Source organism: Artibeus jamaicensis, unplaced genomic scaffold, assembly GCF_021234435.1.
Source record: "Artibeus jamaicensis isolate MK-2021 breed Jamaican fruit bat unplaced genomic scaffold, CSHL_Jam_final contig_1998, whole genome shotgun sequence".
NCBI lineage: Eukaryota > Metazoa > Chordata > Mammalia > Chiroptera > Phyllostomidae > Artibeus > Artibeus jamaicensis.
The window spans coordinates 1,627,259-1,648,060 of NW_026521407.1; the positions used below are offsets into that span (position 1 = coordinate 1,627,259).

The following is a 20,802-nucleotide window of genomic DNA, read 5'->3' on the forward strand; positions in this document are numbered from 1 at the left end:
CCCGTAGGCTTTTGACATACAGTTTTGTTCAAGCCCATTGTAGCTTTGGTAGCCCTAGAGCAAAAACTATTAAGAATCAATCAGAACTTATGCTACTGGGTAGAGCTGTTGGGAGTAAGAGTGACCAGGGATGGTGATGTACTGTATAAAGGGGAAAGATGGGGAGTTCATTATTATTAGCTACAAAGCGGGATACTGAGTGACCTGACCTAGTCAGCAGAGCTGGCCTGAGTATTTGGCATCTATCCTTTGTCCTGTGTTCATGCCAGGGACAGTTAACTGTTTGCCTTTTGAGTGCACTGGTAATTCTTAGTTCATTGACTGAATTAGCTGATCATGGTAATGATTAACCATGGGTCCATTGTGGCTCCATCCTTCATCTGGGCCTGTGCCTTTACCCTTTCCATAAATGCTGGTATGATTACCATTTCAAACAAGAGTGTTTAATGATAAACGGATCTCATTTTAATTGGTATATCTGACCTGTACTCGGTATTTGTTAAAGGTAGAAAGAACAGTTCTTTGATTTGGGGGGAAGCAGCAGACCCTTTAGGATTGGAAGCTAAATGGTCAGAAATTTTATACCTGTGTCTAGTGATGTTACTTGACCAAGGTCTTTCTGTGAAAGTCACCCAGGCTGCTAAATTGTCAATGACCAGAGGCAGAAGGTGTGTTCCACATTTCATTAGTGAGAAGATCTGTTCCTTGACTCAGATTAGGTTGTGATCTTCTGGGAATTAGACCCTCCTAAGTACCCCAGAGTTCATTAGCCTCATCCTAAAATCCCACACTTTCTGTCCACAAAACAAAGCTGTCAGTGTCCTTCTATTATACCACCAAGGAACCTAGAAGGTGAATTTTGTCATCTCCTTTGCCTTTTTAAAGATTTTATTTCTTTTTAGAGAGAGAAGAAGGGAGGGAGAAAGAAAGGGAGAGAAACAGAGCATCAGTGTGTGAGAGAGACATTGATAGGTTGCCTCTCACGTGCCACCAGTTGGGGGACCTAGCCCACTACCCTGGCACGAATCCTGACTGGGAATGGAAAAGGCGACCTTCCGGATAGTGCTGAATCCACTGAGCCATACCAGCCAGGGCTCCTTTGCCTTTTAATGCTCTCTTACTGCTACTTTTCTACCTTGTGTTGAACATTGAAGTGAGGTGTGTGGCTTTGGAGAAATCCATTTGAAAGTAGAGGATGGTTGGGGTTGGTTTCTTGTTTCCCCTGGGGTCTGGGACAGTGTTGGTTGTGCTGACATCAGTACTGAGACTGGCGTGTCCAGTACTGAGGCTGGTTGCTGCTGCTTCTTCTTATTATTATTATTTTGACAATCGACCTATACTGTATGTTTTTTTCTACTTTTCCGTGTTACAGAAAACTCAGACAAATGTAAGAGATGTTCAAATATTTGTGTGTGTGTACATGCAGGTTTTGCAGACTTTGGGCACAGAAACTTACCGGCCTAGCTCTGCCTCTCAGTGTGTGGCGGGTATTGCTTGTGCAGAGATCCCAGTGAACCAGTGGCCAGAACTCATTCCTCAGTTGGTGGCCAATGTCACAAACCCCAACAGCACAGAGCACATGAAAGAGTCGACATTGGAAGCTATTGGTTACATTTGCCAAGACATAGTAAGTGCTCCTTCATGTTATCTAATATACATAATTGTGATTTCAGCTGGTTCTGATGTGCATGATATTAGAATTATCTTTATAATATCATGGAGTAAACCAAGCTACTGCAAAGTGTCTCGAAAGTAGAACTGCTTGTTTTGTTAATTTAGACTTACAAATTACCTTATCCTCACATTGTTAATCATGCCCTAAAATTAAGAGACTTGGGTGTCAAAAACTCAAAATGGAAATCCATATGTTTGGAGAAGCATAGATTTTAGACTTTTAAGGGTATTCTCTGTCTTGGAGAATCCCTAATGTGATCCCTTCTTCGTGATCCTCTGTGTACCATGGATGCTGTGTTACATTTTCATTGACTGTTTTACAGAAACAGTGTACCAGCTCTTGCTGTAATTGGTTTAGCCACTGGAACCGCACACAGTATGTTACATGCAGCCCTCTTAGGGCTGTTGTTGCTGCTCAGGTTACCAGTGTTGGTGTCTGTTTTTATATGGACTTGAAACAAAGAATGCCATGGCACTTAACACGGGCTTAGACTCCTCAGGTCCTTGACCCCCAGATGTTCTTGTAGCTGTACTTCAGTTAGTCCAGGTGGACTGGAAAATAAATTTTACTGCCATTTCCATTTGCACAGGAGGGCGGGGGGTGGGGTAAGGGACAGATGAAGTTGATGGGTTTAACTTGTTTCAGGTCAGCTTGGACTACCAGACCCTGGGGTATTTTGTCCCTAAGTAGGAGTGTGTGGAGAAAGGTCAGAAAGTCATGACCCTTGCTCAAGTGGATTTCACACTTACAAGGACTTCTGGTGAGTCATGAGTTCATTATGATAGTCACTGCACTTCTCCGATCATTTCAGGACCCAGAGCAGCTACAAGATAAATCCAATGAGATTCTGACGGCCATAATCCAGGGGATGAGGAAAGAAGAGCCTAGTAATAATGTGAAGCTGGCGGCCACTAACGCACTCCTGAACTCACTGGAGTTCACCAAAGCCAACTTCGACAAAGAGGTAAGGCCTTTTGGCAGAAACGTAGGTTCGGGGGGTGAAGTTCGAGAAGTGAGAGTGAAATGAACGTTTTATTTTTTTTTTCCTTCCTGTTTTAAGACTTAGAAAGGACTGTCTTATTTAGAAGCATTTCTAACCTAGTTAAGATTTGTGTGAGGTGTGGCTGTGGCACAGAGTTAGCCATTTTTCCTCAGGTTTTTGGGAATAATGTGATCTAGAGTCTCTAAGCTTAGGGTTTTCCTCTTGCAGTCCAAAATCTGCTTTGGGATTAAAAGAAAATTATAGAAATCGGGCAGTGTTTTTTTATCTCCTGAGGAAGGCGCTTTTGAAAATTAATACGTAAGGTTTATTTTGCCTAAAAGTATTTCCTCATTATGTATTTATTTTTAATTGTGTTAAAATACACAATCACAAAATGGACTATCTTATTTTTAAGGGAACAGTTTGGTAGTATAAAGTACATTCACATTGTTTTGCAACCAAGCTCCAGAACTTTTCATCTCGCAAAACTGAAACTGTGTCCATTAAATAACTCCCTGCTTTCCCCTTCCTCACTCCTCTGACAACCTTTCTAGTTTCTGTTTCTACGATTCCTTGACTTTCTGTTCCTGATTACTGTAGATAGTTTATATAAGTGGATCATACAGCATTTGATTTATCCTTTTACAGTTGGCTTACTTATTTCATTTAGTAAAATGGCTTGGGTTCATGCATGTTGTAGCATGTATGATTTTTTTTAAGGCTTGTATGTGTATACCACATTTTATCTGTTTATCTGCTGGGAGACATCTGGGTTGCTTTCTTCCACTCTTTTGAGAATAATGCTTCTGTGAACATGGGTGTTCATGGCATGAGACCCTGCTTTCACATCTTTTGGATATACACCCAAAAGTGGGGTTCTGGATCATGTGATCTGAAAGTATTTTTGTATGTATGTTGACCCTTTACCTGGGCTTTTCGTCGTGTCTTGGCCTTAGAGTGGACCGAGTGGGAGGTCTAAAGAATGCCAAGGTAAACTGAAATCTTAATTACTTAGAATATGTGGGCTTTCCATTTAGATTTCAGAAGACTTGGGATGGTAGCAAATAAAGTTCATTCTGTTTTCTCATATCTTGCTAAATTTGATGTGGATTTGCCACCTCCCAGAACACCAGTTTTCTTGCTGAAGTAAAGCAGGTGTTTTTAATTCTCTTAATTTTTAAATACAAAGAAACAGATTTTCCTAACAGAGGTCGTTTTTATTTTGTTGTTTTAACTAACCGTCTTTATTTAAAACTTGTGTGTGACCTACATTTTCCTGTCTATTTTCTTCCTGGAATCTTGTTAGTGAAGGTCATTTTGGGGATAAAAGATTAGGGACCTCCTTTGAGAAGACACTGAGGGACACTCTTTATAGCCTTCATAGTGCCATTCCTGTGTCAAGGTAAAGCTGCTTGATTGGTACAAGATTGTGTGGGTCCCTGAGGGAGTAAGCTTTTTCTTGAGGGATGGTCTAGCAATCTTCATGTATATGGTCTATCTTCTAATTCTCTTTTATTTCTGCAGTCCGAAAGGCACTTTATCATGCAAGTGGTCTGTGAAGCCACACAGTGTCCAGATACGAGGGTAAGTATGAGGTCATTGAAAAATTTGTCACCATCTTTCCTGGGAAATCCCAACTCTAGATATAGTAGGTTGAAATGTTGGGACTTCAGAAATAAGGTTTGACCAATAAGAATTTTTCTCCAACAAACTGAAGAGGGAAGAACAGGATGTGGAAAGGTAACATAATAGAAATCGATTTCTTGAAAAGGGCTTAAGGGGAAAATGGTTTTTGATCCACCTTGCTACCTAATTGCCATAGTTTATTCAAGTGACTGTTTTCCAGTGCAGCCATTGAAATAGCTTGGCTATTGCTATAACTTAAATCTTGACTTTGAAGAAGGTGGGAGTAACATCTAGTTTGAGTGGCATTAGTGAGTTTCGCCCTGCTGTGGCTTCCATGGGGAAGTAATAACCATGGGGTTATTACTTACTATGAGTAATAACCCAAATGTACCATGCTTGACCCTTTAGGTTATTGGCGTATCTGAGTGAAGTAGTTACTTTTGTCAAATTGCCTTGTTATGTTAAACTGAATGGTAAAACATTTTACCTGTTCTTTGTGAAAGGTACGAGTGGCCGCCTTACAGAATCTGGTGAAAATAATGTCCTTGTATTATCAGTACATGGAGACGTATATGGGTCCTGCTCTTTTTGCAGTAAGTACTTCCTAGTTTATGTGTTTGAGCGTGAACTAATTGCAAAGCCCATTGTTCTTAGTTGCTTTTTGTCAACTCTGTAATTTTTTACTTAATATTATGAAATCAAGGAAATGTTTAAGTTTTTTAGTAGTGTGTCAGAAAAACTTGGGCTATCTCTGTGCTGGTAAAAAGAGTGGATTTTAAAATTTGTTCTCTACTCTGGCCAGTAGCTCAGTTGGTTAGAGCATGGCCCAGTATGCCAAGGTTGTGGGTTCGATCTGTGGTTAGGGCACATACAAGAATCAACCAGTGAATGCATAAATAAGTAGAACAACAAATCAGTGGTTTTCTCCCTCTTTCCCCCTTCCTCTTTCTAAGATCAATGAATACATTTTTAAAAGGTTAATTATGTTTCCTCTTTCTAGCTTTCATTTCAGACCTAGATTTTATAAATCTACATTTTTGAAACTTGAACATCTGGTTGTAAGAGGGGTCTCACTTGAACCAGCACTTATTTGGGGCCTGGGGTGTCATGTTTTTTCTTTAAGATCACAATTGAAGCAATGAAAAGTGACATTGATGAAGTGGCCCTGCAAGGGATAGAATTCTGGTCCAATGTCTGTGATGAGGAAATGGATTTGGCCATTGAGGCTTCAGAGGTGAGCCTGGGAGAGTCGGTTTGAGGCGAGTACTGTTCCTCTGCCTGGGCTTTGGGACACACCTGCTCTGTGGGAGAGCTTTACTCTGACTGGGCTTAGAGAGCATCTCCATTTGGAGAAATTTTTACCTTTCTGCTAGCCAAAGCCCCTCATGAGGGAGATGGATCGGTAATGTGGCATCTCATGTTTCTCCCAGTCAGCCAGGTATGAATTTGTTGTGAGTATTCATATTAGTACTGTGAACACAAGGGGGCAGCAGGCATTCGCGGTTCAGCAAAGTGACGTTTGGCACTGAATTGCCTTTGGAAAGTCCTGGTGTGGGTATGGCCATGTGCAATGGATAGTTTACTAACTTCAGTGAAGGAATTACATGTGGAAAAGGGAGTTAGTCTTGCACTTTTGATCTTTGAAATACAGTCTTATTTTTGTCATTCTTAGGGTCTCATAGATGACAGCTTGTTGATGTGAATCGAGCTTGTGAAAAAAATGTAATTCTTAGGGTTGCCTTGGTCCATTAAGGTCTAAAAGAATCTCATTGAAATAGACCAAAAAACCAATGCCTTCAAAGATGACAGCGAATGTTACCATACGCTCCATGTATTTCTGTACAGACCACTGAGCAGCTCTCACTGTACGCCTTAATATCATAGCTTATTTGCTGCCGTCCAGAATTTGCATTATGTTTATCCTCAGGCAGCAGAACAAGGACGGCCCCCTGAGCACACCAGCAAGTTTTATGCCAAGGGAGCACTACAGTACCTGGTTCCAATCCTCACACAGACACTAACTAAACAGGTGAGTTCCCTTCCAAACCTGGCCTGGTAAGCTCTGAAAATTTGTTAAGGGATGGTTTGTTATGGGACAGTTTCCATGGAGGAATTCAGAAACTCTTTACCTAGTTGCTGATGCTCTGTTACAACAACTCAGGGACAGCTGAGCTGGATCCGTAGGGTCCTCTGGGCCCAGGGTGTCCAGCACACGGGCTGCACATGGCCAAGGGTGGTATGAGTGTGGCCCAACACAAAACTGTAAATTGACTTAAAACCATTTTTTCTGCTCATCAATTTTTATTAATGCTTGTGTATTTGATGTGGGGTCTAAGACAACCCTTGCAGTGCGGCCCACAGACTCCAAAAGGTTGGACAGCCTGCCTAGGCTCTGAATTGTTAAAAGAAGAACTTTAGTCTTGATCGAGAATGAGCCGCATTCTGCTCTGACTCCCTGAATGCTACGTTGTTCAAACTAGGAGGAGAGACTTGAGCTATAAGTTGCACTAAAGCCCTGGCTCACGTGGCTCAGTCGTTGGAGTGTTGTCCTGTCCACCCAGGGGTTGCTGGTTTGATCCTGGGTCAAGGTGCATATAGGAGGTGACCAATAATGTTTTTTATTTCTTTTCTTTTAAGGATTTTATTTATTTTTAGGGAGAGGGGAAGGGAGGGAGAAAGAGAGGGAAAGAAACATCCATGTGTAACCACACACGTGGCCCCGACTGGGGACCTGGCCTGCAACCCAGGCATGTGCCCTGACTGGAAATCAAACTGGCAACCCTTTGATTCACAGCCTGTGCTCAGTCCACTGAGCTACACCAGCCATGGCTGATGTTTCTCTGTAAAAAGTAATGAACATGTCCACAAATGAGAATTTTTTTTTAAGTTGCAGTAGAGAAAGGTTGGAGGAAAAGGCGTAAGTAAAAAGGCCACTCAAATACTTGGTAAATCTCTGGGATATTTTCATGAGTTCATTGTATATATGTGTACTTTAAAAATACTTATGAGGTTGGATTAAGATTTACTCTTAATGAATATCCTAATGATGGAATCCAGCCCATGAAAGAAAGCTCTGATCCTTCATGATTATTGACATTAGTAAGGTTCAGGACAATATAAAAGTAATAAGACTTAACAAAGATGTGGATGTAGTGAGTAAATACAGAAATTCTTTTATATAAAAAATATCTTGGTTATATATAATTGTTCCCTTCAACTTCATGTGTTACAGTTTTCTCGGTGAGGTGTTTGGAAGTAGTCTTTCTGTTACCACGTCTCTTCTGGTGCATGTGAAATGTTACTGAAGAGCCGGCAGTGCTTCGAGGCAGCAGCGCTGTAACTTGGAGCACTGCAAAGTGTCTTTGTACACAAGAATGTAGTGTGTTTTTAGGAAAGTACATGACTCTTTCCATTTCAGAAGATAAGTGGAGATGTATTTGGTTTGAAATGGACTGGGTGTTCCCTCAAAATTTCATCTCATCTTTCCATTTTATAGTTGCTATTTTTTTATCTTTTGACCATAGTATCTCTGCTTTGTATATTTTTGGTTCTGCTTTTCTGGTTTGGGAACAAAACCATTCTTTAGGTATGTAATTATCTGAAACTGCACAGGCATCATGCTTTAAACTACTATATGTGTGAATGGCCACAACAAGGAAGAGAAAACTTGAAACTGTAATTTCATGGGATCTCCGAATGGAATCTTTTGTTGATGTTGTTTAACTTCTCATTGAAATACAACAACTACAAGTACACCAGTAGCCCTCCTTATGTCTTCTCCCTGGTCAGTAGTTCCATGGGTTAATTTTAATTGATTTTTTTAATGTACATAACTAGAATCATATAGCATATAGATTAATTAGTTCCCATTGGTTTTTGAATGTATATACCTAGTCTCATACAGCATATACAATTTTGTTCTGCCTTTTACTCTGTAAGTCCAAGATCATCCTTTTCATTACAAGTAGTTGAAGTTTGTTCATTTTATTGTGCAGTACTGAGTGGGCTCTTCCTCCCCATCTAGATCCTATTTAACAAAGTCTGTTGTGATAATCCTTAGTGGAAGAGAATAAAAAATGAAGGTTTTGTGCTTTATTTAGGTCCCCAAAGCTTAAGTTGTAATGATATTTGGGAATACTCAGAGTACCTTGTGAGTTAAAGTGTTGTGTTTGTTTGTTTGTTTGTTTGTTTTTCACAAAAATTTAACTCGTGCTGCATTCTTTCTCTAGGATGAAAATGATGACGATGACGACTGGAACCCCTGCAAAGCGGCTGGGGTGTGCCTCATGCTTCTGGCCACCTGCTGTGAGGACGACATTGTCCCGCACGTTCTTCCCTTCATTAAAGAACACATCAAGAACCCTGACTGGCGGTACCGCGATGCAGCAGTCATGGCTTTCGGCTGTATCTTGGAAGGACCGGAGCCCAATCAACTGAAACCACTAGTTATACAGGTGAAGCCGAGGGGGTTTTGGAGTGGAAAGTGAGATGTTTTTGTTTGTTCAAAGTTTTTGCTTGAAAGTGTGCCTTTATTTTATAGAAAGTTGTAAGTAGTCATCCACAAATGTTATTTCTAGGTAGCCATTTGCTGTCAGTGAGGGATAAAATATTTCTATTTATTTATTTTTTACAAAACACATGACTTGAAAAATGCAGAGAAAGCCCAAAAAGAAAAAGTCCCCTTGTTACAACCCCATTGCCCAGAGATAAAGGTCTGTTAGTGTTCATCCTTGCAGCCTTTTTCTGTGTGTGTGTGTGGCGGGGGGATGCGTGCGCCACAGGGTGGAGGTCATACTGGGCAAAAGGACCTGCAGTTGAATTTGCACAGTTGGGACTCAGCCTTTTTGAATAGAGCCAAATGCTGTCACATCTGCATTTTGGGGTCTCTGCCTAAGTAATTTAGTAAGGACTGCTTGCTAAAAATTTATATCAAACCTCTAAAAAAAAAAAAAGACTACTGGAATTTGGTGACGAGAGAAGGATTTTTTTTTGCTTTTCACTTTGTTTTTATTATATTGCTGGGTATTTGATGAGCATGTCTTTTAAAATGATAAAACCATCTTGATGCTTTGAGTTAAAACCTAATCATCAGAATTTCCTCAGAGGTATTAGCCAACATGAGTTTTATTCTTTGTTTTACCTTGCTAATAACTGTTGTATTTTCAGGCCATGCCCACCCTCATAGAATTAATGAAAGACCCCAGTGTAGTTGTTCGAGACACAACTGCGTGGACTGTGGGCAGAATTTGCGAGCTGCTCCCTGAGGCGGCCATCAATGATGTCTACCTGAGTCCCCTGCTGCAGTGTCTGATCGAGGGCCTCAGCGCTGAGCCCAGAGTGGCTTCAAACGTCTGCTGGGTAAGGGATGTTCTTCCTGATGGGATAAGGGTCTTGGCTGGGCCACTGGAAAGGAAGTATGAGGTGTGGGAGAGAAATGGGTCTGCCTCACCAGAAGCCTTTTTCTGAATAACATCTCCTTTCTAATCTCTTCAATTAAAATGTGGGAGAGATGTCCACTCCCTGAGCCAGTAGGAGCTGTTGACTCATGGTGACTGGTTCCTGAACCATTTAGAACAGTCATGCTAACCCAGTGGGAAAACTATCTGGACTCCGTTTTCTTTCTTCAGTTGCTTGGGGACAAGAAATTTTGATTAAAGTAGAGAGTTTCTGGCTATAAAAAAGTATAATTGCTGAGATGGGGGCAAGAGGAACGGAAGGTAGGCGGTGTTAAGTGCTGAGTCAGTATGGGCTGAATGTGGTTCATTAGGGACGTTTAGGGGGAGGAAGTTCAAATAAGGAAGGAGGTGGGGCTAAAAGCCTTGTGTGATTAGAAATAAAGCGGCAGGCATTTGTGGGAGGTGAAAGTACTCTGCTGCTTAAAGAATTTTGGTCAGGATAAACAAAATACAAATATTTAAGGATACTTATAAAACATTGTTTTGAGATGACCTTGACAGGAAAAGTTGAGGATTCGCTAGCAGTGATTTATTATCAGATCAGTTGGAGAGGCACACTGCCCAAGGTATCTTAAGGAAAAATGAGGTCATCCTGAGGTGGGGTTCTTTTCAGGACTAGTATTAACTCTCTCTGGTTTTAAGGCTTTCTCTAGTCTGGCTGAAGCTGCTTATGAGGCTGCAGATGTAGCTGATGATCAGGAAGAACCAGCTACCTATTGCTTGTCGTCTTCTTTTGAACTCATAGTTCAGAAGCTCCTGGAGACCACAGACAGGTAACTTCATACATGGTGTCTCTGCATTCAACTCCCACTTCTGTGTTGGGGGGGTGGCGGCTAATCATAGAAACGTTGCAATAGTAGATTATTTGTATTAAACTCATAAAATAGTCTCCTTTCTGTACTTAGAGAGTAGTAGTCGATCTAGAGTGGTCCCTTTGCTTTTCAGTTCCTGCAGTTACCAATGTTTGATTATGGTATAAGAGAGATAGTTAGTGCTTCTTATGAATTTAGTTGCCACATGAGATCATTAATTGCCATTTTTGATATTGGATGAAGAACTTGGCATTAAATGCAGTTGTTTTGTAAATGAGCTTTGAGATGTATTTTTACAGGCTTATGAGTTGGGGTCAGCCTTGAATTATTTTGGTTTTGTGTGGGCTATACTTAATAGAAGCCATACTTAAAATATCAAGGAAGAGGACTGTGTAAATTCTTCCAGGTTTACCTAGTTTGTTTCTACTTCTCTGTACAAGATAAAGGCACCTCTCACAGGTGAATGAAGAAAATTAACTACTCAGGCCCCTCTTCAGTTCTCTACATAGTTCTTCCATTATTTTATTCTATAATTTTTCCCTATAACTTTAGCCCATTTCCAAAATGTTCATTCTAAAGTTTAACCAAGTCTGGAAACCGTAATAAACATAGCCATTGGCCGAAAGGTTGAAAATTTAATTCTGGTTGTATCGTGTTGCCAAACTCAAATCAGGTCTGCCATCATATGTTTCAGGGGTTCTTAACTTCTGTTGTGACAGTGTCTACATTATAATAACTTTTCTTTCTCAGTTGGGAGTTTAAGATTTTTGCTGTTTCTTTACAGACCTGATGGACACCAGAACAACCTGAGGAGTTCTGCATATGAATCTCTGATGGAAATTGTGAAAAACAGTGCCAAGGACTGTTACCCTGCAGTTCAGAAAACTACTCTAGTCATCATGGAACGACTTCAGCAAGTGCTACAGATGGAGGTGAGACATGGCATTCCTGGTTGTCGGCGGGAAGGGTGCAGAATGTGTAACACACAGCTTTATTTTTAAGGCTATTCTCCCCATTTGATGTTTAAGTGAATGTTTTCTCAGAAAGGTACAAGGCTTATGCAAAAAGAAATGGTCATAGCTTAAAGTTTGCATTGCTTGTCACAGTTGACTCATATCTACACATGTTACATGTTGTTTACTTTCCTAAATTAGCATCAGTAAAAGTTACTTAAAGGTCCTGGCAAACCCAGCAAAAATGGAAATATTGAAGGACTTTAGAGCCCCTTTAAAAGGTATTTATTCAGAATATGATGGTTTTTTGTTTGTTCGTTTTGTTTTTCTTATAGTCCCATATCCAGAGCACGTCGGATAGGATCCAGTTCAATGACCTTCAGTCTTTACTCTGTGCAACTCTCCAGGTACGATGGTGCTGTGTCACGTCATAGCTCCTGGAGGGAGGAGAACCGGATCCCGGGGGGGGCGGGGCGAGCGTATGTACACACACAGCTCTGGAATGGTGCTAATCAAAAACTCTGATCAAAAGGCCTCAGTCTGTGATTGATTAGAATAGTTTTTCATTTACCCTTGTCCATAAAGATGAAATTTGCCTTTTGCACAGTGTAGGGAAGGTGCACTAAGTTGGTGATGGTGCTCATTTCTGTGTGTTGTTTTTGTGGGTATTTAAATTTTTATGAATTTATTGGAGTTACACGGGATACATCTGGAAGCAAGATCTTAGCCGGCTGAGACTGCTTCTTTATAACCGTTCCATGTGGGGGCAACTCTCATTCTTGGTTTTCATTGGGCTGTCCAGCTGTACCCAGTCAGATTTGATTTCTAGCCATAGTTCACCCAACTAAAAATAAAAGCCTTGAGTTTCTACCATCATCTTTTGAAACAGTAGTTTTTGGGAATTTTGTTACAATTTTATCATTCATGGCATCTCGTGTTCACAGTAGATTTTCTGAGAGGCTGAACTTATAGTTATAATTTGTAGTTTACTTAAAATTACGTCACTCCTCACTCATGACTGGAGTCATGCGGTGGCTGGGGAATGTGTGTTGTCGTCCCCCCGCCTCCCTCAAAGAACAGGAAAACCCTGTGACTTGTCTGATGCTTAGGTAGGTACTAGATTTTAGCATTGGGTGACGTTAGCTAGGTAATCTTGCCTGTGAAATCCCCTCTTTTTCTTATTCCAAACTTAATTTTCTTAAGGTTTTATTTATTTATTTCTGCGGGGGAGAGAAACATAAATGTGTGGTTGCCTCTTGTGTACCCTGAACTGGGGAGCTGGCCCACCATCCAGGCATGTGCCCTGACTGGGGATCGAACCAGTGAGTCTTTGGTTTGCAGGCTGATGGCACTCAACCCACTGAGCCACACCAGCCAGGCCCAAACTTTAATTTTTTGAACTACGATTGTTAAAGAGGTGTTTCCTCATTCATCAGACAAAACAGGAATGATCCAGTAATGTTAGTTGAGACAAATTAAAGGGTAAGGAAGGAAGTTTGAGTAATATTCGGTTAGAAAAAGCCAGGTTGACTTCATTTTATCAAGATTGTTTCTTGACCATCATCTGTAAATGAGTAGGATATAGGAAGGATTGGGTTTTTTTGTTTGCTTGTTTTTTGAGTATGAGCTCTAATGTGGCATGTCCTTTAAAGCTGAAATAAGACTGGAATATGGAGGCTGCTGATGGGTTTTCGTGAGACGAAGTGTAGAAGAGATGATTTTATGCCTATGGAAAATCATCTCGTGTTTGTTCTGAATTGCGGAATAGAAGGGATATTAGAATGTATGTTGCAAATGATTTTGCACTGCCAAAACATTTGAGCATAAAACATTTGAGCACACTTGTCCTTTTCAAAAAAAAAAAAAGGCACCCAAATTTCAAGGGATTTAACTAATTTTAAAAAGGTAACAGTATTTTGATTGGAGTGTTTGGAATCAATAGATCCTGAACTCTCGATCATTTCACAGAATGTTCTACGGAAAGTACAACACCAAGATGCTTTGCAGATCTCTGATGTAGTCATGGCCTCCCTGTTAAGGATGTTCCAAAGCACGGCTGGGTCTGGGGGAGTTCAAGAGGATGCCCTGATGGCAGTTAGCACACTGGTGGAAGGTGAGTGAGCCGAAACTGGGCTGGGAATTCAGATGCAAGGGTTACAGTGGCCATGAAGAACTTTCAACAAAAAGCATAGTTCTGTTTTCTCATTTATGGGGCACTGAGTTGGGTCATAGTTGACCCAGCAGTAGTGATGGTAGTTTATGCATGACTGCCTCGCCATTCACTCTTTGTGAATTAAATGGGGAGCCAGTTCACAATTCAGATCGGCAACCTTTGGGGGCGCTGTTATCGCCTTCTTCATGTTTATCAGGTCTCTTTTTTCAAGGATGGAGGGAGTCTAGGTTTCTGTTTCTTTCTTGGTACCTCCAGGTTTGTCTTGTATTTCTTTGGGTTGACACATCATAGTGGCTGGTGTGGAAGGGAATGAAACGCTGTGTGAGTTCTTGGAATTTGGAGTTGTTAAATGTCTGACTACGCAGAATTGCTTTGGGGAAGCGACATCTGACTTAGAGAGTGGGAGAAGCACTTCAGAAAACTGGAATGCTTCTTCGGGGGTGGCCTGCAAGGTGTATTACCAAGGCCATTACTGAGAACACCACTCCCTTGCAGACCAGACATATTTCTAGCTTCAAGAGTGTGCGTCCAACTGGTCTCATGTCGTGTGACCATCCTGACAGAGCACAGCAGTTAGTTTTGGCTTCTGGCATGGCTGATTCGGATATGAAGCCCAGTCAGCTTTCTCTGGCTGGCTTAAGTCCTTGATGGACTTGCCTAGGGACCCAGTTTTAAGCTGGCTTCCAAAGAGGACATGTTACCATCGGATGAAGAGGTAGACGAGAGGCAGTGTTGCAGCTCAGCTACACCTTGACATTCTTGAGAGTCACACCACTTCGTGGGTGAGCCAGAGAGAAATCCTACTCTGTGGAGACATGGCATTATCTCCAGGGCTTATAATAGGCTCTTCTGGAAGTTACGAATTTGGTTTGACTAGAGCAAACCTTAATGTCTTCATGATAGAATCCATAATTAACCCACATTCCACCAAACTTGAGTGATGTGAACATATTTTGGGAGAGTTAGGATGGTTATTTTTGCTCACTTCTGTGATATCCTGTGGTGGTAATAGTTTGTTTCCTTAACAGTGTTGGGTGGTGAATTCCTAAAGTACATGGAGGCCTTTAAACCCTTCCTGGGCATTGGATTGAAAAACTATGCTGAGTACCAGGTAGGCTCTGCAAAAATACAGTTGACCACTGAACTATGTGGGCCACTTGCACATGATTTTTCCCCCCAATAAACAAATACATTGGAAAATGTTTTGGAGATTAGCAAGTTTGAAAAAATTCATATACATGGACCTTATGGCCTAGAAATACTGGAAAATTAAGAGAAAAATTGTTTTGTCATGAATGCATAAAGTATACATAGATACTAGTTTATCTTAAAGTTACTTTATTATATAAAGTTAAGATTTAGCAAAACTTACACAGACACAGATTGTACATGGGGCCAGTCACGGTCCAGAGAAAGGTGCACGAATATGAAGATGCAGTAAAACTGTAGCTGTGGAGTTGACCACAGTACACACTGCGATAATTTCATGGCCACCTGTCGCCCTCGTGCTGTGCTTCAGCGTTGTGAAAAGGTTATGTGCAGACATAAAAAGTTACATGGATTTTTGACTGCATAGGTGTTGGCACCCTGATCCCCCACATTGCTCAAGGATCCATTTTAATACATTTATATTTTCCTACCTGATGGTCACTGTGGTACAGACTCAGCTTCCTGTAGTGTAGGTAGTTCTTCCCTGGATGTTGGCCCAAGTGTTGAGCTATTTTGTCTGTTGCTCCAAGTGTCTAAAGTAAAAGTAGCCAATGAAAAACAGGGTATTAGATGCATCCAAACAGAGTAGCATTGTAATAGCAAAGCTTTTTTCTTTTAAACCACATACCTCAGCTACTATCGTTACCATCGTCCCTGGTGAATATTGTCTTTTCATAATGATGTATCCGATAGTCTTAGTTCTCTTCCTGCCACATTGTTTGTTGAAATGAACAAATCTTAGGACTGATGTTTTTTTCTTGGACTCCAGGTTCACATGATAAAGGGTCAGCAGCTAGGTAAAAATAATGCCTTACTCCTCTGTGTAGACAGCCTTTTCTGTTTGATGGGTCAATTCCTTGCTTCTTTTCAGGTGTGTTTGGCAGCTGTGGGCTTAGTGGGAGACTTATGTCGTGCCCTGCAGTCCAACATCTTACCTTTCTGTGATGAGGTGATGCAGCTCCTGCTGGAGAACTTGGGGGTGAGCGTCTACACGCACGCACACATCTGACTTACCAGTGTTTGAAGAACTCATTGGTTGGAAACCTGACAGGGAGCTTTAATTTTCCACATTGGCTGTGGGCTTATGAAGAAGGGAATTAATTGTTCATTTTCACAAGACGATTCTAAAGTAAGATTATAAAATTAAAGGAGCACATGCTCAGTGCATGGCACTTAGGAAAGAAAACCAGTAAAATGCCAGGGAAAAATAAATAATAATCCTTCTCTCCAAAGGGTAACCACTGTTAATTTGTGTGTATGTCTTTAAGGTCTAGACCCAGCATATTACTAGTTGTTTATTATTTAAAATAAAAAGGAAGAAGAATGAGAAAAGTTTGACTCTTTACAGAACAAATTGTGTCTTTCAATAATTTTCTTTTCCTGTTTTTATCCTTGTCAGAATGAGAATGTCCACAGGTCAGTGAAGCCACAGATTCTGTCAGTGTTTGGTGATATTGCCCTTGCTATTGGTGGAGAGTTTAAAAAATACCTAGAGGTTGTATTGAATACTCTTCAGCAGGCCTCCCAAGCCCAGGTGGACAAGGTGAGTTTAAATCTATCTTCTAGTCCAGCCCTGATTAGAGGAGAGAAACTTTGACAGACAGAATAGTAATGATCAGTATGATGGAGATTGTTTTCTTTGTCTCTTACAGTCAGACTATGACATGGTGGATTATCTGAATGAGCTAAGGGAAGGCTGCTTGGAAGCCTATACCGGAATTGTCCAGGGATTAAAGGGAGACCAGGAGAACGTACACCGTTGAGTATACAACCAAACGTAACTTAGTTCAGTGTGCACTTAGCCAAATGGGCTGCGTTTTCATCCTGTAGCTTGTAAACTAGCACCTACCTGTTGCTTAAAGGGAGAGGAGAAAGAAACAGTGCTCTAATGAAGAAAGTGTAACTTTGGGGAAGGGTATACATTTATTATTTCTGCTTCCCCTTCCTTTTCTCGAGCATTGCAAGGGGTGGGATACAGGCGTGGGGTACAGGGGTGGTGGCTGCATCTGCACCAGCCGTGGATGGCAGTTGTTGATCCACATACACCGCCTCCTTACACACCTGAATTGGGGGGTCGGGTTTCTTCTGTCACCTGGTGTTTTTGTATTGATTGGGGAGATGCTTGTCCTTTGCCTGCCTGATATCAGAGGCCTTGAGGAATGGTTCTCTTTGTTCCTTCTGCCTTGTATTAGTTTAAAAGAAGAGGAATATGTGCCTCTTATGTTGACTTGAGGAATGACGTCTTAATCTGAGGAAGAATAATTTGGTATAATTACATGCAACTATTTTGCAGCCTGGTACCTGCCCAATGGGATTAGAGTATTTGGAAATTTTGAAATGGAATGTAGTCCTGCCAGATGTGGGACAAGTTCATCAGACCTTCTCTTTCTTTTATAGCGGACGTGATGCTGGTACAACCCAGAGTAGAGTTTATTCTGTCTTTCATTGACCACATTGCTGGAGATGAGGATCATACAGACGGAGTAGTAGCTTGTGCTGCTGGACTGATAGGGTAAGTTACCCCTGAGTAGAATTTCTGCTGCAAAGTTAGAGGGTATGCAAAAAAAAAACAACCATTTGAGAGTAGATTGGATGGTAATTATCTACTTTGACAGAGGAGATTTGTTTAAATTGAACCCATGGTGTCCTGTTTTGAGTTCTCACAAATGACAATTCATTTAAGACGTTAGCTCTAACCTCATGCCAGACCCCATAAAATTTCTCCCAAGTAAGCTTCTTTTAAAAATTGATTTTTTACCAATACAAAAGTTTATTTCACAAAAAGTTCAATGTGAATATTGGAGTAAAATAGGTGCTGTGGAGAGAGGACATGTGGAAGCAGTTGATTTCCCTGGAGAACACAGCCATTCTTTGTACTCACTCCAAGGCTTTTAACACGACGTACTATTTCCTCGTATTATCTGCTGTTCCACTTTGTTCTGTCGCCCACTAGTTGCCATCTCCACACATTCATCTGTCACAAGATTCGTAACCTTCATGAGTCCCTGCAAAGTTTTGGGACAGGTCTGCCACCAGTAACTTCAACAATAACTTCTTGCCCGTATTTTTTTTTTTTTTTTAAGATTTTTTTTATCTTAGAGGGGAAGGGAAGGAGAGAGGGAGAGAAACATCAACGTATGGTTGCCTCTCTGTGTCCCCTGCTGGGAACTGGCCTGCAACCCAGGCATGTGCCCTGACTGGGAATTGAACCGCGATCGTCTGGTTCACAGGCCCACACTCAATCCACTGAGCTACACCAGCCAGGGCGCCCATAAATTTTTTTTAAAAGATTTTATTTATTTATTTATCTTTAGAGGGGAAGGAGGGAGAGAGAGAGAAACGTCAATGTGTGGTTGCCTTTCGTGCATCCCCTTCTGGGAACTGACCTGCAGGGAGCCAGCCTGCAATACAGGCATGTACCCTGACTGGGAATCGAACCGTGATCCTCTGGTTCTCAGGCCTGGACTCAATCCACTGAGCTACACCAGCCAGGGCCCCATAATTTAAAAAATTTTTTTTATTTATTTATCTTTAGAGGGGAAGAGAGGGAGAGAAATATCAATGTATGGTTGCCTCTCGTGTGGCCCCTGCCGGGAACTGGCCTGCAACCCAGGCATGTGCCCTGACTGGGAATCAAATCAGTGACCCTTTGCTTCACAGCCTCGTGCTCAGTTCACTGAGCTACACTAGCCAGGCCCTTGTCCATAAATTTTTTAAGTCAGGAAGGTGAGCTTTGCTCATATACTCAGCAAACTCAAAGATGCCTTAAAATGGAATTTGTGGCCTCCCTCACACTCCCACATAGGCCCTGTGTTTTGCTCCCCACTAAATTCTTTATGCAGTGAATTCTCAGGTGCAGAAGCAGCATAATATCTATGTCTCTGCCACATTCTAATGTTGGGTAGCAAATTTCCTTCGTAGCTTCTATTGAGGGTTTCTCAGACATCATACGAAAAAACATTGGTCTTCAGGAGCTCAAAGACTTGGGTTCTAGTTTGACTTTATCGTGAATTAGCTGTGGAATGACTTGGGTAAATCATTCTACCTCTTCAGGCCTCATTTTTTCATATGTTGAGGGTAGATGTTAGAGTTCTCTTTTTTTTTTAAGATTTTATTTATTTTTAGAGAGAAGGTAAGGAAGGGAGAAAGAGAGGGAGAGAAACATTGATCACTTGCCTCTCACATGCCCCTAACTGGGGACCTGGCCCTCAACCCCCAGACATGCGCCCTTGTTGGGAACCACCTGCCTGGTTTTAGGAGCTGTAACCCTCCCATGGCTAAGACTGAGTGAGTGACCATTGGACCATAAGCTACTAAGGAGACAAAGCTCACCCCCCAGCGCTGCTTCTGCTCCTTTTTTCATAACTGGCCCCCAGTACTTGATCAGTTAGCCAATGACGGGTAAGATTCCCCAAGGGGGGAACGACCTAAGACAGGCATGATCACATGGAAGCCCCAGGGAAGGACTTGGGGGTCTGTGGGAAAAGGGGGTGATGGACCCTTACCCCTCGGTTTTCACAAAGCCTGACTCCCCTGTGTCTACTAGAAGTCTCCTAAAATTCCTTGGCTATCTGCCTCCTCTGCTTGATTTAATCCTGAAACAATGCCAGAGGGCAGTGCAGCCCTGTGCTGGAAAGGGCAGGTTCCCCGGGTGATCAGGCCTGAGAAAAGATGTGTAAAATCCTGTGAAGCCTGCTTTGCTAAGAATGCTCTTAGTTAAATGGTAAAGGCCCAGGCAGGAAATGAATTTGTTTCCCAAAGTTTTATAGCCTTTTAGCCGATAGTCCCTGACTCAGAAGAAGCCCTAATAGTTTTTTGTATGTTTTCTACTATTTGATCCTTACTGCCTGACAATGATTAATGAGCTGTACCTGTATTCCTGCGCAAATTAAACCCAATAAAAGCCTGTCTAGGTAAGGGTCAGTGTGCTCTTCCCTTGAGAGAGTGGCCATGCCGTCCCTTTTCCTCCACAGGACTGGGTAGTCCGTGTGAATTTGTCTCATGTCTCATCCATAACACCATGGACACTGGGCCGGTGTCTGCATCATGTCCTGACTGGGACTCAAACTGGAGACCTTTGGGTTCACAGGCCAGCACTCAATCCACTGAGCCACATCAACCAGGGCAGACTTCATTATATATAAGGTTTTTTTTACTGTACAATATAGTATCTTTAAAACATTCATAGATTTAATTTTCACCCCACCCCCAGCTGGAAAAGGTGCTCTACCATATTGAGTGAATAAACCAATAAAGCTCTCCAGGGATCAGGATCTAACAGGAGAGAGAGCAGAAGGCACCAGCTGTGCAGCAGACAGGATAGGCAGAGGCCCCAGGAAAGACTTCCTCAGGATGATGCAGTTGAAAGGATTTGTAATGGGTTTCAGTGCACTAAGAAATTTCTACAACTAAAGAGTACACGGAGATTGTAGCACAAAGAAATTTAAGTGCAGGCACACTTGTATATAGATCAACAATTTTTAACTTCAAGCATGATAAGTCTTAGAAAAGAAGTTAAAATTTTTCTTTTGGTATTAAAAAATAGGTGATGGAGGAAGAAACCCATAGCCAGCTTGGCACTGGTTTGAGAGGCTCAGTGCATAATAATACTGGTATCAGGCCAGGAGCTCATTTTCAGGTGTGTTTATTCTGCACAGGGACTTATGTACAGCATTTGGGAAGGACGTACTGAAATTAGTAGAAGCTAGGCCAATGATCCATGAACTGTTAACTGAAGGACGGAGATCGAAGACTAACAAAGCAAAAACGCTTGCTACGTGGGCAACAAAAGAACTGAGGAAACTGAAGAATCAAGCTTGGTAAGAGCTTGTCTTTACTACCTTCTTTGCTGCATTCTTGGGGAGGAGGAGCGTTTTACTTAGATTGTTCTGCCAAGACTGCCTTTCATTTGGTATT

At 41.6% G+C, this 20,802-nt stretch overlaps 1 protein-coding gene across 1 annotated transcript in view; it reads left to right on the forward strand.

The window, feature by feature from the left end:
* Positions 1 to 20,802, forward strand: part of KPNB1 (karyopherin subunit beta 1) — a 29,671-nt gene that overhangs the window by 5,047 nt on the left and 3,822 nt on the right. Inside the window, exons 4-21 of the mRNA XM_037149877.2 lie at positions 1,427 to 1,627; positions 2,487 to 2,639; positions 4,182 to 4,241; positions 4,787 to 4,876; positions 5,407 to 5,517; positions 6,211 to 6,312; positions 8,513 to 8,737; positions 9,450 to 9,641; positions 10,382 to 10,512; positions 11,336 to 11,483; positions 11,840 to 11,911; positions 13,473 to 13,617; positions 14,706 to 14,788; positions 15,758 to 15,865; positions 16,286 to 16,429; positions 16,539 to 16,644; positions 17,284 to 17,398; positions 20,544 to 20,705. Coding sequence (XP_037005772.1) covers positions 1,427 to 1,627; positions 2,487 to 2,639; positions 4,182 to 4,241; positions 4,787 to 4,876; positions 5,407 to 5,517; positions 6,211 to 6,312; positions 8,513 to 8,737; positions 9,450 to 9,641; positions 10,382 to 10,512; positions 11,336 to 11,483; positions 11,840 to 11,911; positions 13,473 to 13,617; positions 14,706 to 14,788; positions 15,758 to 15,865; positions 16,286 to 16,429; positions 16,539 to 16,644; positions 17,284 to 17,398; positions 20,544 to 20,705 — 2,348 coding nt within the window. The remainder of the gene's footprint in view (positions 1 to 1,426; positions 1,628 to 2,486; positions 2,640 to 4,181; positions 4,242 to 4,786; positions 4,877 to 5,406; positions 5,518 to 6,210; positions 6,313 to 8,512; positions 8,738 to 9,449; positions 9,642 to 10,381; positions 10,513 to 11,335; positions 11,484 to 11,839; positions 11,912 to 13,472; positions 13,618 to 14,705; positions 14,789 to 15,757; positions 15,866 to 16,285; positions 16,430 to 16,538; positions 16,645 to 17,283; positions 17,399 to 20,543; positions 20,706 to 20,802) is intronic.